Genomic DNA, 18,219 nt, shown 5'->3' with positions numbered 1-18,219 from the left:
GATAACGAGTCATTTCAGTTGTGTTCTCGAGATCTCGACTTAGCGTCCTAATGTAAGAAGACCCCCCCCCCTTACAAGTATACAATTTTATGTAACCTGTTAAATAAAATCACGTTTTGATGTCCTTTAGATTAGGAGGACCGTTTATAGAGCAGTCTGCAGAACAGCTGGATGACAACTCTGCTACCAGGCAGACCTTCGTTCTGTTCAGTAACACACTCACACACGCTCCTGGTCCGGTCCGGTCCTGGGGGACTGCCAGGAGCTTAACTTAGGTGTGGAGGGCCGGGCTAAGCCCACTAACAGCACATGAGGATGGGGCACTGAGCTACACGGCACTACGGCTTTTTGGGCTCATCATTTTGAGACATTACACTCTGTGACAACAATTCTCTTAAAATTGACGTCATAACTCCTCCTCAGTTTTTGTTTTACTCGGCCGATCCCGTGTCTCTCCATCTTTCCTCCCCCTGGCTCTGTGGCTGTGAGTGACGGCTGACCTCAGTCATGAGGGGTTCAATCGCATTACAGTTGTGAACGTATATTGACCTTTAAAAGTCTATGTACTGTAGCTTCACTGGTCCGTTGAAATGAAGGCCACGAATCATACAGATGTCTTTTGATGATTTTATTTATCTCTCTCTCTCTTTCGTCAGCAGACACCGTGAAAACTACAAGAAAATTAAAGAGATAAACTTTAACATTTTAAAGTCTCTCAAGCTAGCGTCTGTTCACAAACAGGCCCAGACACGCCAGCATAACAGAAATGCGCTGACAACATAAAACCAATACAAATGTCTCACATTGTCCATGAAAAAAGCACATTAACAGACATTATGCACAAATATGAAACAAATTAAAGACAATATACCATGTGCACCTCTTTCCTGGTTCTTTTGGGGCCGTACGCTTTTGTTAATTATTACATTTTTAAACCATTTTTTAAAGGATGTATGAACTCAATATTATGAATTATAACAAATAACATAAAATAAAGAACTCAATGTAATATGTCTCTGAGACAGTTACAGTCTAGACCCCGAATATAAGTCAACCCCACTTTCACATGTATTTCAAGGCCATTCTTGTATGCAGACCAATACGGTATTTATCTCGTTATCTCGAGATAACAACGCGGCAGCACCGTGACGTCAGGTGATCATAACTCGTATCCTCAGAGCTGCAAAAGCACCAAACAAACATAGAACCAGGCTGAACTGACCTCATCAGTGTGGGCGATGGCAGCGTGGCATGTCCTGCTCTGTAACATCACAGTGAGCAGCCTGTTGGTCTGTTTTAGATTGACAGAAAATGATCCCGTTATCACAAGAAAACCAGCTTTCTTATCTCGAGATAACGAGATAAATAAGTCGAGATCTCAAGAAAACAACCGGAAATTACTTGCATGTCCGCTAAGGGCTTCCATTCAAACCAAAACAGGTTAAAACTGTTTCCTCATGCATTCAAGTTCTGGCCGGTGCTTAATATTTCCAGTAAAGGTCATGTGTAATTAAGGCGTAGAGGCGTAGTCCTATATGTAAGGGAGGGAAATGTCTGTTTGTAATAATGAAGATATATCATCAGCACTCTGTAGCTCAGACTGGAGCGGAGGGGAGAGATAAGGAAGGAAGTGAAGCCAATTAGCAGAGAAGCAAATAAATTAGAAAACACCAATTATGAAAACTCATTGTCATTTCTAGACCGACAGCAGGGCTGTGGAGGTGTTTTCAGCAGACATGTATTAAAACATAAATCATCTTCAGTCTAAACGTCCCGCCTGACACCTGAAAGAATCACTGTTGGAAAGGTTATCAGTGTCTGTGGTGGTTCACTCAGTTTGTCCTGTTTCCAGTTAGACAACATCAGCAGAGTGAAGCAACGGCAACGAAAACAACATACACGCGTGTTTACCTACAGCTGATGAAAAACATTTTATTTTTCAGACTTTCAGTTAAACTCGACAGTATCAGCTGTATTAGTTCTACTGTAACTTTAACGCTGAACACAGGAAGTCACAGAGGGTCCGACTGCTACAGGATGTAAATGATGCCACTGTTGGCGGTCAGAAATGAAGTCTGCAGAGAATGATGAAGAATTTGCATGTTGCAAACATTTCTCATTTGATATAATTGTCTTTGAAAGGATACAAAAAATAAAAAATATAATAAGATACATTGAGGATAAAGTCTTCTTCTCCTTCTGTACAACCTGACGATGATGCCGACAAAACTGCATCATCCAGTACATCCAGAGGGAATTCAGTTTTGTGCATCATCTGTCTGGAGAAAAGTTAATTATTTCAGATTTAACAGCGGCTGTTCATCGTACCTACATGTTGTGATGTAAAAACAGGCCACTCCTTACTACAGTAATCAGGCGACAACAAAACAGACATCAAAGCAAAGTGCTGGAAGCGTTTTATATGCTCTTTAAAAACTAGAAAAATCACATTTCCTCTCTGATTTCCTGCATTTCTTTCCTTCTTTGTTTCCTCTACCTCCCTCTCTCCACCTCTGAACACATCTTTGCTGCCTTTTCCTCCTCCAGTCTGCTCTCTCTCAGGATTCTTCTCACAGCTTTCAGAGTTTTTTCTCTAATTCCTTCTGTTTTCTTCTTCTCATTAAACTCGTCTCTGTTGTGTACGAGTGTTCACTGGGCCATTTGGACCACAACTGCCTTCCAGGCTCGGTCTTTGTCAAAGTCCTGCAGCGTTCCATTGGCTGCCTGCTGCTGAGGGAGCAAAACAGGACGAGAGACCGACAGAGAGAGAGAGAGAGAGAGAGAGAGAGAGAGAGAGAGAAAACGTGGAGGGGAAAGGTGACATGTATGACCTGCTGTATGAGCATTATGTAATCAAACATCTGCAACAGAATTAAATGTATATTTTGCACACATTTTAATGACCCCTGCTGGACGTGCAGAGACAGACGGGGAGTATAAAGATTCGTTCTTCCCCCGTCTTACCTCACAGTAGTGGGTCTGGCTGTGCATGCTGTCCTCGCTCTCTGGAGCCCCCATGCGGAGCTGACTCTTGTAGGAGGCACAGTGCACCACAGTGGCTGAGGTGAGAACTGCCTGCACCAGCAGCAGCACCATCAGAATCAGCAGCAGGATGTCGTAGGATTGCTGTTACACACACACGCACACACATGCACGCACGCACACACATAAAGACAGAATGAGATGATAATGAGAGATTCCTCGATGAGTCAATTTCACAGTTCCTTTAAAATCTGTTCCGGGGTTAGATGGGCAACACTTACGAGAAAACCTGCACATTGCGTACGGCTGCTGAATTTCCGCTTCATTAAACTCACCTTGGCTGTAGGAACATCATGCAGGAAAATTTCAATAAAGCTGATCACACTGCAAGAGAGGAAGCCGGAGGCTGAAAAGAGCAGCGGAGACGTCACGCTGCTGATGGCGATAAGCACCTCCACCTGAGAGAGTTAGGATGAGAGGAGAGGGAGGACGAGGGAACAGAGGAAAAAAGAGTTTTAGAGCCAGTGGGAAAAAGAAGTTTATATAACTGTGAAATTAAGTTCTGAGAAGAAAATCCTTTCATAGCAGAAAAGCCTAATTAACTTCAATAAGATGAAGCAAACAACATGATTTATAGGCACCTCTCAGGAGCAGATCGACACAGAGGGCTCCACAATAAAACAGATGAAGCAAAAGACAGAAATATTTACCCCCTCAGAAACACCATAAAATAGAATATGGCAGGTTAAAACAGGTGGACTTCTTTTATAAGTGTTTATAAGGGTCCTGTAAGTTTCATAAGAAGCACAAGTTCAGAAGTCAATTAGAAGCCAGTGAAAAGAAGATTGTTGCCACATCAATAAAAAGTTATCCAGGGATGTCAAGATGACAGTGAAGGCGGTTTCATACCAGGTCAGACGCAAGTGGCCAGAGTTTTGTACGAAAAAAACCCAAAGAAAAATAGTGTGGTTTATGGTGATACATACATTTTGGACAGAAGAGTCAAAGAAAATATCTGATATCCAAATGGAGATGCCTTTAAAGTAAAGGGGAAAGCGTATGCAAGGTAAATACAAGAGGACCCAGGACAGAACCGTGAGGTACACCACAGTACAGAGTTTGAAATAAAGTCACATAGTCACCAGCAAATGAGAATCTCCTATCAGAGAGGTAAAGGGCACCACTCCAGGGCTCTGAAGCCTGAGAGGGGAATTCACTCGGAATGGATTGCAAGCGATGATAGCGCTTGAATTAGGCATCATTTAGTCTAACAACGTGGTATTGTTGTCATGATCAATGGTAACTCATGACATCTCTTATACCGCACTGCAGTTCCCACCAGCTCTCTGCAGACGGTAATATTTTCTCTCTAACTGCGCGGTGCTGTTAGCACTGGCGTGTGTCTGCAAAAAGCACCGGCGCACAGAGACGCTGTTTGCTCTGCAGCACAGTTTTGGGTGCATTGAACCCTCTGTGTGTGCTTCGAGAGTGAGGCAATGTCTTTTTGTCACATTTGCACATGTGTGCGCAAAAGCTGCGCAGTCCCTTATTGAATTAGGCCCTCTGTTGTTGAGGATGCTGCGGTACACCTTATCAAAAACTGCACTTTATTCAGCAATAATAGAAACAGAGGGTTGTTCTGCATCAACATGTATCACTCATCATTCAGGACTGTGCCTGTTGTTGTTTTCAAAACCCCTGTCACTACATGAAACAGCAACGTCCCCCTGCTACCTGCATGCTGAAAGCTGTGAGTTTGGACGAAGATCCGTTTTAAATGCTCGTGTCACAGTTCTGCTTCTCCTTTCCACTCACTCCTCCTCTGCTCCACTCTGCCTGCCTGCCACGCCCACCTCATCAGTTCACTCAGTTCACCTGTGCATGCAGCTGCTTCTGATCAGTAATCAAGCCAGTATTAAGCCTCTCCTGCTCTCACTTATTGCCAGATTGTTCTTTGATACTCATGCAAGACTTCCCCCTACATCCCCCTAGTCTGTCATAAATCACCTCTGCCTTCTGTCCCCAACCACGAGTTCTTTCTTTGTGTTCCTGCTTCCTGTCTGCCTCTTCCCCTGGCTGCTGGGTGTTCCCCTGCTATGACTCTGCTTTGTGAGTTTTCCTGTCTGCTTTTTTATGGCTCACTGTGCCTCTCACCGGGTCACTACACGTCTTACTGTGTGCACGTTCTGTGGAACTTTACCTGCTGGCTCCTCGCCCAGTGTGGGTCCCCGGGTCAGTCCAGCAACTTCTACAACTTCTGCCATGATTTTTGTGTCAAGCTGTGTTTTTTCCTGCCTGTTTTTCCTGTACCTGCTGAAGCTTTAAGTAAAGTATTTTTCCAACAATCCCTGTTTCCCTGGATCCAAACTCACCCTGTTAGAGCTGGGGCTCTCCTCCCCACGTGCAAAACAAGTTACTTGAAGGGCATTGTTGCTGCATCCTGGGTTTAGCACCACACAAGAAAATTGTGCTTTGATTTAAGTACAAACAACCCCAAACCCCCCTTAGTGCAGGTTTGTGAAGGGCTCAGCCGGAGCTTTCTCCTGCGCTGGCACAAGGTTGATACGAAGTGAGGAGATAGTTCTGGCTGTGTGGGAATATCATGCATGATCTGTTTCCGCATACTATCTCATACTGTAGAATAAATGTAGTTTGGTTGCACAGCTGCCCGCCCTTTAAAAGGCATAAAACCTGTTAGTTTACACACATTCCTAAGAAAGGAGCCCACCTGCTGCAGTACTGCCGTGTACTCACCAGACATTTGTTGGGGTATTCTGACACAACATGGCTGGCAATGGCACTGGGAAAACACTGCAAAGGATTAAAGTTGAGACATAAAGTTATGCGAAGAGGCCAGTTATGGACAGTTATAGTTCTGAGCTGCACCTTTACAAAGAAAAACTCACAGCCACAAGAATCCAGAAAAACGTGACAGACAGGTAGGGCCCAGGCAGCAGAGCGTCCATGTTGAGGGCGATGATTCCTCCAAACACAGCAGAAATCCCAACGATTACTTCGATCACCTATTAAAGACATTCTTCAGTGATTGATCAACATTAAACAGACAGAATATTATAAATAAAAACCATGAAAACTACCCACAGAATAAGCCTTGAGGAGTCGAGTGGGGAACACTGCAGGCGTCATGACCACAGCTCTGTCATACATCACCGGCTAAAACATGGACAGAGAGATTGAGAGGAGTTAGGATGGGAGAGTGAAAGCTGAGGGGAGGCAGAGGGGAGAGACATCAGTTGGAGGAGTGAAAGTTCTCAGTCACCCCCCACACACACTCTCTCACACACACTTTCACACACACACACACTTTCACACACACACACACACACACACACACACACACACACACACACACACACACACCTTCCTGTGGCAGCAGCAGTCCTCTGCAGAGCGGGCTGACAGGATGACAGTACTTGCCATCAGCACCTCCAGCACGATCATCAGGATGAGGTTAAAGTTGATCTGAGCACAGACAGGGTGGGAGGGAGATCACACACAACAACAGCAGCTTCTTTTGACCTGTTTGTCATGTGTAACAAAGGTTTAATGTTTTATTGAGATGCATTTACATTGACAGCAGACGGGTTCAGCACCAGTTTACATCCAAACCAAACCAGGCAGGTGGTCGTCACTGCAAATGTGGACACGTAGAGCACCTGGAAATCTGACACCTTGAAAAAACATGAGGCCTCCATCAGTATGAAGCCTCAGATGCCCTGAGAAAATCTAATTAAAAACCCATTAAATGATAATTATCTCTTTCGCCTTTGGTGTGTTGCTTGTTTACTCACTGCAACGTGTCTGTTCTTGGCGATGGCAAAGCTGGCCAACGCTGCAGGGAGGCCCTGAGAGGAGCAACAACACACTGAGCTGCTGCTGTGTTCGATTTATCAGCTGAAAGTGTCATCTAAACTCTTTACGATGGATATGCACATGAATTTAACTGTTAATCTGATGGTCACTTACAGCGCCTGCAGCACAGCGCAGGTAATCCATGGCAACAGGAAACACATTTCCCAGGTACAGAGAGAAACCAGATGTGATGAGCAGACTGCCCTGTGGACACACACACACGCACACACACACACGCAGACACTCATGATTGCATTCAACGGGTTAAATTGCAAAAGAAAGTTAACATTTTCTCACACACACATGAGAGCTCAGTGAACCACGGCTGCACTATAAAGCACATTTTCTTCATCATTGCAATATGAACACGTTTTTATCAGTTGAATCAGAGCAGAAGCCAGATTAGATTATTCTTTGTTCTCTGCGAGGTTAGCTAGCACAATGGCTGAGGAAGGAGAGGAGCCAGGAACATGGAGGGACAGCGTTTTACAGACACGTGTAAAACATGAAGAACAGCAGAAAACACAAGAACTGTAAGTTTGAACTGATATGCATGTTTCAATATTTGTTTATTCATCGTAAGTCATATTGTCATCAAAATATTGAACGTGGCTCGTGCATATTGCAGATTTTCCTCTTATCGTGCAGGCCTACAGTGTGTCAGATGTATAACTCTGACAGGGAACAACCCCGTCATTCTCTAAGTTTGTTCTCTCAAATTTCTCTTCATCTAAACATGGAGGCACAAAACAAGATATCTGATGTCTCTATCCCACTCAAAATTTCCAAGTTGGGATTCTCTCAGCAGAGAAAGGATCACCCCAACCTCTAAAGTTTGTGTGTTATGGACCAAACAGCTCCACCCGGTAGTGTGCCTCCTCTGCCCGCCTCTCCTCTCACCCCTATGAGGACGCTGTAGAGCCAGGCCCTGTAGCTGAAGCAGGGGTGCTTTAGAGGCTCCGGCTGGGCCAGCTGCAGGTCACTGGCTCTGACGTCCACCGTGTAGCTGTCCCGCTCCGGCCTGTACCGCTCCCCCCTGGTTAGGCTTCTCTCCCCTCCCCTGTCGCCCCTCCGTCCCAGCGTCCCGTTGCCCCTCTCCAGGGTGGGCATGTGGCTGTAGGTGAACTCCTCTCTGGCTGAGAGCTCGTCGCACTGCATCACTGAAACAGCTGAAACAGAGGATGATTATGAAAGGAAATGAGCTCATTGCACACAAACTTTGACATTCTCCTCTGTCTTGAAACACGCAAAACCTGAGAAAGAAAATGAGCCCATAGTTCACATTTCATGCACTAACCCCCAAAGCAACCCCTCTGTGCAGTCTTCCTCAGCAAAGAGGACGTTAATTATTCCTTCTCCCTCTTGTCACAGTTTCCTCCCTCCACACTCACCTGTTGTTCAGTTTCCTGCAAATATTCCCCAAATATTGTCAAAAAAAAAAGTTTCGTCCAACAACAGGGATCAAGTTGTCACATGGAGGACAGCTTGTTTGTGTCTGCAGCTCCTCCTGCTCCCCATCTCTCCCCTCACACTCTCTGTCACCCCCTCTCTCCTCCCCTCCCTCTCTCCTCCCTCTCCCTCTCTCTCCCCTTTACACGTCGTTTCTCTGAAATAGTTCTGAAAAGTTTTTTTTGCAGCCCTTCAGAGCGTGGAGCTCAAACACATGGCTCTTGTGCTGCCAGCCCGCTTTGTGCCAGAGGGAGAGCGCCTGTGCATGACAACAAGGGGAGGATGAAGGGGCTCGCGCTGGGGGCAAACACCCTTTCTACACTCCCATTTGCTCATGCACACACATGCACAACAACCCACTCACAGAACTGAACAATAGACACTCAGAAATGAGCGCAGGGAAACACACACACACACACACACACACACACACACACACACACACACACACACACACACACAGTTACATGTTGAGGAATTTCAGTTCATGGAAAGAACATGAAGCAGCCACAGAGAGAGAGAGAGCCACAGAAACATCATGTACGAGGTGGAACTGTTGGTCTTTCCCTGTAAAGCTGCATGTGTCCTCCTGTGCAGCTCCTCTGGTGTTGCTCAGCGCTCTGCTTGTGCTTCACAGCTCAGTAAATTAAGATGCCCTGCAGCGCTTTAGAAAACAGGCAACAGAGACATTTCAGGACTGCGTCACGTGCTCTCCTGTCTGACACGGGAATCTCATGATGGATCATTTCTGATCTAAATCACATTCCATAAACGACTTATCCATGAAGTGACGACATGTTCTGAGTGTGTGTGTGTGTGCGTGTGTGTGTGTTCATTGTGTCTGTGTATAAACATGAACATGTATGTGCACCTCAGGAATCCTTTCAGTCACAGTGAAGCATTCTCAGCTCGACATTGTTCATGGGCAGCCGTAACCACGGCGACTCCTTAACAACTGCTGTCACCCTGTCCCTCGCCCAACACACACACACACACACACACACACACACACACACACACACACACACACTGCAAACACTGCAAACCCCATACACACTTAAAGAGGCATTTTGAAACAGTTCTCTGAGGAGCACAGGTTACAGTTTAATGTGTTCCTGAACCCTCGGCTTGTTTCCTCCTTGTAAATTGATTTTGAGAATTTAGCATTTTCAATTTAGCAAGTGGGACAAACAAAGAGTATCCTGTTCCCCATGAAATGTTTGTCACGTGAAGACAAATGAAGAACACCCAGAGTCTGAATCATTGCTTTTAGCTTCGTAGTGTTTATCTTGTTAAATGCTTATTGTGTGTATCATTCTGTGTGTTCGTTCCACTGCGCAGCTCTTTGGGCTGCATGTTTTGTACTTACTAATCATTCATCATGCATCGATGGGGTTCCATGTCTAGCCGAAGGATACTTCGACTTGTAGACTGAAGGAGCAGGGGATCGAACTGCAGACCTTCTGGTTGGAGGGCAGCCCACTCTGCCTCAGAGCCACAGGGCTGTACCTAACTCACAATCACTTTCATTGCTTTCAGTGACAACATCTCTGAAATGTCATGGATCTTACAGAGTGCTATCAGCCCACCTTTCTTCCTAACTTTTCTCCATTCTTCGGACACAAACAGGAATTATTTTCCTGACAGAGGTGGAAAACAACATTGTCTAAGGTCCCTCTTGGACACAATGAAAGCTGGATGTCTGGACATGTAGTTATAGAAGATATGTAATGTGTGGTTTAAGAGAAAGGTGTGATGTAGATGAGATCGTGCAGATTGAAGGCAGTAATTACTTTGATTTCATTTCTGCGCCTGAAAACTCAAAACAAAAAGGAAAAATAAAGAGAAAAGCATCCTGCAGCACTTGTGATTGGTCTCTGTGGCACAGGAGCACATTTGTAGCACAAGAATCAATGCAATAAAGAGCTTTAACGCTCCTCTGAGAGAGAGAGAGAGAGAGAGAGAGGAGCAGAACAAGGACAGGTCTGTTCTCTGTACAGGGTGGGTGTCAAACTAGCTCTGATCGCTTTTATCCTCTGACTTACTCTACACCTGTCTGCCTGCCTGTCTGTCTGTCTGTCTCCTGCCTGCCTGTCTGCCTGTCTGCCTGCCTGTCTGTCTGCTTGCCTGCCTGCCTGTCTGTCTCCTGTCTGTCTGTCTGTCTGTCTGCTTGCCTGTCTGCCTGTCTGCCTCCTGTCTGTCTCCTGTCTGCCTGTCTGCCTGCCTGCCTGCCTGCCTGCCTGTCTGCTTGCCTGTCTGCCTGCCTGTCTGCTTGCCTGTCTGCCTGCCTGTCTGCCTGCCTGTCTGCTTGCCTGCCTGCCTGTCTGTCTCCTGTCTGTCTGTCTGTCTGCTTGCCTGTCTGCCTGTCTGCCTCCTGTCTGTCTCCTGTCTGCCTGTCTGCCTGCCTGCCTGCCTGCCTGCCTGCCTGTCTGCTTGCCTGTCTGCCTGCCTGCCTGTCTGCTTGCCTGTCTGCCTGTCTGTCTCCCGTCTGTGACACCTCCTCTACTTCAGGCTCTTCTTCAACCTGCTTTAATCCACATGAAATAAACAGCATACTGACTCTGAAACATTTTGAGTGTGGAGCCCAAAACAGACAAACCATAATCATTTCTAAAACCTGATAAAACCAGGCGAGTGATGAGTCCTTTCTTACTAACCTGATGATAACATGAGTTGACTACATGTTTAGTGTTTCATTAAACTCTTCTATATAAGAGGAATAGATGCAATCAGATGTTCACCCCAGAGCTAGACAAAGTCCACAGTGTGTAAATAATACACTTTTATAGAGCCCTCTGATAAAGCACTCTGTGGCCTGATATCGGGTCATATAACTATTGTAGAACTGTCAGTGACGACACATCAGTGAGTCTGATATCTCTGCTAACTCTCGAGTCATGTGAGTGTTACAGCAAGGGGAACATGGGACTAAGTAAGCTAGCTGAGGCTAACTGTACAGTTTTGGTTATTGTCCATAAAGAGACGTAAATAATGAGCATCTCCAAATTGTCAAAGACGACACAATAATAAATCAGCTCTCTTGTGGCCCTTTGTATAGAGAACACATGGATCAGGATAATGACTGAAACATGTATTAGGTGTATAATATACACATTATCACAGATTATTTAGAACACATGTACAGTTTGTTCTTATCATAAACTGTACATTTTGTTTTGTCAATTTACAGTTTATAATTAGAAACATTTATATTATGTCATCCTTGAAAGTTATGAATGATGCCAGAAATAACGGCAACAGACCTGACGTGCTGGGCTGCAATGACTGGTATATATCAAAGCTGGTTTTCTCGTGATAACGGGAAAATCTAAAACAGACCAACAGGCTGCTCACTGTGATGTTACAGAGCAGGACATGCTGCCATCGCCCACACTGATTTCAGTTCAGCCTTTTTCTGTGTTTGTTTGGTGCTTTTGCAGCTCTGAGGATACGAGTTATGATCACCTGACGTTACGCTGCTGCAGCTTTGTTATCTCGAGATAACGAGATAAATAAGTTGAGAGCTCGAGAAAACAACCGGAAATTAACTTGTTATCACAGGAAAACAGAGTCAGTAAAATGTATATATGCATGTCTGCTCAGGGCTTCCGTAGATTCTAACTTAACGTGGCTGAATACCATGAGAAGTCTTTACAGGTAATTACAAGGTGATCAGAACACTAAAGGTGTCTTTGTGGGAACTTCCAGGAGAGCTGTTGGTGTCAGCTCGCAAACTTAGAAGCTTTCGCTGCATTAAAAGAGTTCTACAAGAATGTTAACATGCAGTGCAGTTCATGGATCAATAACATGACATGGCTGGCTGATGCCATTTATTGAGATATCTGGTCATTGCTTTTAGGCTACAGCGACAAGTATTGATCCCTCTTAGACTCATCTTGCTGTTACATCTGTTGGATGCACAAATATCTACCTGGAGGGCTTGCACCGGATCTGTCACACACAGAGTATCAGCGGAAGGTTCTAAATAGTTTAAACACCATGTAACACCCCACATTAAAGTTATGGACTATCTGGTGTTTGTCTATTACATATAACCCAATAAAATCTTTATGCAAGACACTATAAAGACTGCAGAGGCCTGTGTGCAGTTTGGTTCCAGCTCCTTAAACCTCCTCCTGCATGAGATCGAACCTTTCATCTCTGGAAAACAAAACAATGAAACAGAATAATAGACGTCCCCCTGCGGGTGTTTTTAAGCCAGAGGCTGCACCAGGAGACTCTAAGAGTGGATTTATAAGATTCTTTATATTAATCTTTACAGAGGAGAGATAAAGTCACACATAAACAAGTCATGTGGTTTCACATCTCTGGAAAAAAAAGCGGACAGCCTCGTGTTCCGGGTTCAGGCCTGGAGCGTCTCACACATGAAATGACGACACCGTTTGACTGTTACACGTTTAGTGACCCATGCTGATGACACAAACTCGCTCTTATCGCTCAGCAGCTCCGCCGGCAGATCTTTAAACCTTTCCAACAGAAACAAACACAGTCGTCCGCTGACATGCAACATTTAAACAGTTATTTAAAAGTTGTTTTTACAGCGATATCCAACAGTAAGACACATGAGAAAACATCTGTGGATATATATACATTAAGTTACATCTTCAATAGCTCTGTTTCTATGAACAATATTTACAGACGCAGAGGAAGGAAACGTTCTCCTTCCACCTCTCGGCCCAAAGAGTTCTTCTTCTTCTGCATCAGTCACATTACAGGTACGTGTCAGTGGTTCGTCTGTTTGGCTTTAATCAGCACACATAATGCTAAGTGATGACAAATATACAAATTAATCAGTCTGTACAGGTCGACATGTTTCAGCTGGAGGCAGCAGATCTTCCTCACACAGCCTCTCAGATCCAACGTGACGCACTGAGCGGAGAACATCTTGTTGTTACAGTAATGTGTGTTTTTTTGGCATAATACAGCTATCTTATGACAGTCATTGTATGTAACTGTAAGTTATAGTTGACAGATATCTTGTAACAATCTGTGATAAGATAACAAGAAACAAGAGACAACAGAGACAAAGATCTTAACCGGACAGCCCACAAGTCTGATATGTCTGTCGATACAGAGTCACACCTCTCTGCTCCTGTGAGATCAGACGATGGATCCCTTGGAGGAGGACAGGTGGATGGACTGGATGCGGACGGCCAGAGTTTTCTCCAGGTCCTGCAGGATGTCACAGCCGGGGCTTTCAGGAGGCGCGTCGTAAAGCAGCTGTTTGAAGGGCTCCAGCTCGATCAGGATCACCATGTTCTTCAGGAAGTAGCCCTCTATGTAGGACGCCAAGTCTGGAGCGTCGAGAAACTGTGGAGAAGGCGGAAAAACTCTGTTATTAAAACACATTTTCAAGTATTTACGGATCACTTTCCTGCTTAAAATTGAATCCACATCTAAGAAATGTGTCATAGCTGCATCGTTCTTTAATATCGTGTCTCTTTCTGCACCTTGGTGTGGTTGTAGATCTCCACACACGTCTCAGTGTTGATGTTCTTGGTGCAGATGATCTCGCAGTGCCTCTGCAGCGCCTCCAGCTGGAAGAACTTGGCTGCAGACAGAAGCTGGAAAAAACACAACATTCATTTAATTAAAGGTTCAGATTCTTGATCAGAGACATTACTGCCAGGGGCAGATCTACAGGGGTGGCACCCTTGAAAAATGCCTTGCCACCCCAGCTGCCACCCCAATTTTGGATGATCAAATCAAACATCGTCCAAAGCAAATTCATGCGTATATTTGAGGCTGGTCGGAAGTTTACGAGTGCAAGTAAATGCAGCAAAATATCCTCCTTGCACCTTGACACTGGACATGGGAAGCTGAGACTATGTCGGTGAGTGTTAGGTTGCCTTATGGCGGTAATCTAAAATAGTCCTTCAAATCTCATAAAGTTTAGTTAAAGCCTGTGGTTGTCTCAGCACTACATTCGGAAGCTAAACTGTGGGTAGTTGTTTAAAGCGTGTGTAACGTGAACGTGTGGTAGCCTCATTAGCTTACTAGCTAACATTAGCTAACTCACATACTGAGGAACGTTGGATTAATGTTAAGAACAACACAGAGCTGTAACGTTACCGGTAACAACAGCAGCTTCTGTGCAGCTTTTCCGTGTGCCTACACGATGAGTGCGCACACACTATCTTTATGTCAGAACCCCCCGCTTTTCAGAAAGGTGCTGGTGTCTCACCGCACAAGCGATTCATGTCAGCGCTTTTGTGGGCAATTTGTTACAAGGACTGTCCTTATGAGGCCGATGACAACGTGTTTGAAAGCAGGTGCGCGCTGCAGACGTAGGTGAGGACAGCGGACGAGCAGCGGAGGAGCAGCCCCGCCTTCTCCCCCCGAACAAAGCATCCAGAGCCATACAGACAGAGAGTCGCGTCTAATATGCTCCATGATCCACCATTGCGATGTCACAACTCTCTCTCTCTACGGCTGTGAAATGTCCACACGGAGAGAGCCGATCTAATCGCCCGCCCCGGTGAAGATTAAACACATTTTCCAAGCAAATATTGATGCGATTGTTTGCGATCAAATCTTAATTTAATCTTAACCTAAATCTTAAAATGTATACATTTCTGCCACCCCTTAAAGTTTTCTTGCCACCCCATTAATAATTCTCTCGATCCGCCTCTGATTGCTGTAAACATTAAACAATGCATTATCCACTGGTGGCCATTTAAATCATAAAACATCAGTTTAATCTTTAGAGTACATAATGCAGGTGTCAGGTTTGCAGATAAAGGCGTAACACTGACCTCCATGACATCTGTGTTCCTGATGTGCAGAGCGTCCGTCCCTCCGAAGTACAGATACTGCATCACCAGCTGAGAGGAGGAAACACGTGCACATATATAAGGTGTATTTATGAATGGAGGAGTTTTAATGTGTGGTTCAAGTGTGAGTAAAAAAGTGTCTCACCTGGAAAATGTGATATTTGACATTGCTGATTTCGATACACGTGTTTTCACCACACGGCCTGTTGGCTAGAAGAGTTTTGAACCTTCAAATCAAGAGACAGAAACAGTCAGTGACGAGACAAGACAGCACACATCACACCTCCAAGTGCTGTAAAGTGTGTCAGCCTTTAAAATGAGCTTTAATGAGACATCCTCGTGTTTCCTCTGAGGACATCATGTGAGTGGCAGGATTGATTGATTATTATTAAAGTAACATGACATGGGAATTAAATGGACGTCCTTTTTGGATCCCAGGGGCCAGAAAAAAATGACTTTATGGATCGGCAGGAAGAAATGTACAGGACTGACCTCACACGTCAGCAGCAGTAGTAGAGTTTTGTTATTGCTCTATGAATGAATCTCTCTTATGTTCACATTTAGACAGTAAAATGTCCTGTAAAGAGTCACCATGCAGCAGAAATGCTACATAAATACAGTGCTTATTGTTCTTTTGAAGTGCACCTGTTGGAAGCGGTGAAGAGCAGGACTTTGTGGGCGTAAAACGGCTTCCCCTCCACCAAGAAGGTCACATCTGACATGTCTTTGTTGTTCAGGAAGTGAGGATCTGAAAGAAGCACGGCCAGAAAAACGTCATGTTTTTCTGATTCTCATAAAAAAAAGCAAATGCAGTGCACGTCTTAGCCTTCTGGCCATCCTCAACATTTAGACAGTTTGTCTTGTATGGCAGTCTCTGAACACTAGATGGCATTATGTGCACTCTCCATATCTCCTCAGTGTGCATTGAGTGGGAACACACCACCCTAAAAATATACATCCAAGTAGTGCTTTTGTGCTACCTTCCTGCTGTATGAATACACCTTACAAACGCATCGATTTTACAGAAATATAAATAAGACGATAAAGACAGACTCTCACCCAGACGAGATGCCGGCTTCCTCTTGATCTCGACCAGTTTGGGGATGGGGTACGGCCCGTAACACTGTGTGAAGATGGCCGCCAGCTGCTGGCTGATCACCTCATTCTGACAGAAACACAGACACAGGAAGCAAACATCAGAGGGAGAGGAGAGCTGCCTGGGCGGGCAGCGCTCAGCCAGCATCCAGGAGTTCATGTTACGCAAGAACACCGGCACTTACTGTAACGCTCGTCTCCCACACAAACATACCCAACACAATTATCAGCACAGCGAGAGGGAGACAACTCCTGCAGCCTTGTTTTACTCCCAGCATTCATTTTAAAACATGTTCCCAGGTATCTCACACCTTTTAACAGGGATCACATCAGAGGAATTCCTACATGCTCAGTTCCTTTGAGATCACTGTGACAGGAAACACCATGACAGGGCGAGAAAGGGAGACAGGAGAGTGAGAAGCTTCAGTCACTGACACCAAACTTTCCATGTGTGTGTGTGAGGGGGTTTAAACCATGGGAGAGGGAGGGGGACGCCGTTTATCTGCAGCAGGGGTGTGAAACACTGCAGGCCCCATGTGTGCAGAGAGGCTGTTACTCTTACTGAGGCATCACACAAACAGCTTTAACCACCTTTTCAACCGGGAAGAGACCTGCATCTCTGTGAATGTTCCAAACACAGTGTGTGACAGTGTGAGAGAAAGAACTGCATACATTTAAGCTAAGCCATCACAGCAAGGAGGCTCTGGGTTGGGACCCGCTGCCTGGCTGGGGTCTGTACCTGAGTTCTCTGGCTTCCTCCCATAGTCAGAGTTCATTTCTGTTTTTAATCTGCCCTTTTTGTGTGAGTCTGAACATGTGTCAGCCCTGTGATTGACAAGCGAACTGTTCAGTGTTAACCCCGCCTCTCGCCCAATTAAACTCTGCGCCAACCTCCTACAGCCCTCTAATGATCCGCTGTGTGGATAATAAATGTATGGGATTGAAGAGAACTGAAATAAACTACACTGAGGGGACGTTAGGTGAAAGTGAAAGTGAGTTAAGCTGAACGCTGAAGTGTACTCAAGTAAAAGTGAATCAAACTGAGCTAAACTATGTGGAAGTACACATCTGTGGGCGGGTCGAGGCTGCAGACCATCCTGCAGAGAAAAGATGAACAGCCCTGCTTCGATGTCTGTGTGATCCTCATGGTGGAGCTTTGCCAGGGGTCCCTGAGGGCCTCATAGAGATGAGGGTCAGTGGCCCCTCCATTCATCAGCAGAGACAGAGACCCACCCTGCAGCTGTACACAGGATGGTCTGAGTGTAACTGAATGTGTGAGGGAAAGTCAATCTCAAAGCCTGACGAGGATACAGCCTCTGTGAACGACGGCCAACTTCCGGTTTAGCCAGCGTTTAGCGATAAACTTCCAGCCCAGACTTCCTTCACCGTGCTCTGCATTGTTTACAGTCCAGTTAGCAGCTCGAGAAGCGACCGTGTGTTCAGATCAAAGTGAAGGTAAATTCTCCCTCCAGATGTGTCTGCTAAATAAACGCTGTCATCTCTTGGTTCGTCCCATCCCCCGGAGGAGCGCCCGTTCATCCGTCTGTGCTGAGTCTCAGTCTCACTGTAAACAGTAAGTTACACAGAGGCTGCACTCGGCTTACTTCAGCGGGATGAAGCCCAAACAGAAACAGATTTTCTTGTGAGTGACTTTAATTAACGGCTCTTCAGTTTGCTGAAATAACAACATCATGATGCAGATTAGGAACAAGTCAACATGAAGCTTTGTCAGGTCTGTCCTCAGGAGGAGGAGAAAACTACTTTAACATGAGACGGAGGGCGGAGCCATCATTTCTGATGCATTTGATGTTGGGAAATCTAAACACTGATAGATTTGTCGCTCAAATTAAAATGTTTGATCTGAAAAGATTGTTAACTGAACTTGCTGCAGATTTCTGTTTACTGAGATTAATAAGATGACTCTGAAGCCTGGTGATACGTGGTTGGTCAATACTACTTGGACTACAAGCGTACTACAAACGGATTCTGATTCTGAAACCAGAACACTTCTCATACCAAAGTCTGG

General features: G+C 45.2%; 2 protein-coding genes across 3 annotated transcripts in view; both read right to left on the bottom strand.

Moving 5' to 3' along the window:
- Positions 1 to 613: 613 nt before the first annotated feature.
- mlc1 (modulator of VRAC current 1) lies at positions 614 to 8,360 on the bottom strand. The gene is made up of 12 exons (XM_069686443.1): positions 8,247 to 8,360; positions 7,756 to 8,024; positions 6,970 to 7,059; positions 6,795 to 6,848; positions 6,573 to 6,674; positions 6,364 to 6,465; positions 6,085 to 6,156; positions 5,889 to 6,005; positions 5,737 to 5,793; positions 3,318 to 3,440; positions 2,965 to 3,126; positions 614 to 2,730 (listed from the first exon to the last, which is right to left on the bottom strand). The coding sequence occupies exons 2-12, from the start codon at positions 8,011 to 8,013 to the stop codon at positions 2,650 to 2,652; spliced, it is 1,218 nt and encodes a 405-aa protein (XP_069542544.1). The 5' UTR covers positions 8,014 to 8,024; positions 8,247 to 8,360; the 3' UTR covers positions 614 to 2,649.
- A 4,191-nt stretch (positions 8,361 to 12,551) lies between these two features.
- The window catches only part of btbd11b (BTB (POZ) domain containing 11b), an 80,175-nt gene continuing 74,507 nt past the window's right edge, over positions 12,552 to 18,219 (bottom strand). For both annotated transcript variants that reach the window (XM_069686987.1, XM_069686989.1), the window contains 6 exons: positions 16,158 to 16,263; positions 15,744 to 15,846; positions 15,244 to 15,325; positions 15,081 to 15,149; positions 13,776 to 13,889; positions 12,552 to 13,635 (listed from right to left, as the gene is read on the bottom strand). In XM_069686987.1, coding sequence (XP_069543088.1) covers positions 13,426 to 13,635; positions 13,776 to 13,889; positions 15,081 to 15,149; positions 15,244 to 15,325; positions 15,744 to 15,846; positions 16,158 to 16,263 — 684 coding nt within the window. In that variant the 3' untranslated portion in view covers positions 12,552 to 13,425. The remainder of the gene's footprint in view (positions 13,636 to 13,775; positions 13,890 to 15,080; positions 15,150 to 15,243; positions 15,326 to 15,743; positions 15,847 to 16,157; positions 16,264 to 18,219) is intronic.

This window comes from Semicossyphus pulcher, unplaced genomic scaffold (assembly GCF_022749685.1).
Source record: "Semicossyphus pulcher isolate SPU_LCO1_2020_fin unplaced genomic scaffold, fSemPul1.0.p SCAF_8, whole genome shotgun sequence".
Classification (NCBI taxonomy): domain Eukaryota; kingdom Metazoa; phylum Chordata; class Actinopteri; order Labriformes; family Labridae; genus Semicossyphus; species Semicossyphus pulcher.
The sequence above is the reverse complement of the archived record's forward strand: the minus strand, read 5'-3'. Positions and strand labels throughout refer to the sequence as shown.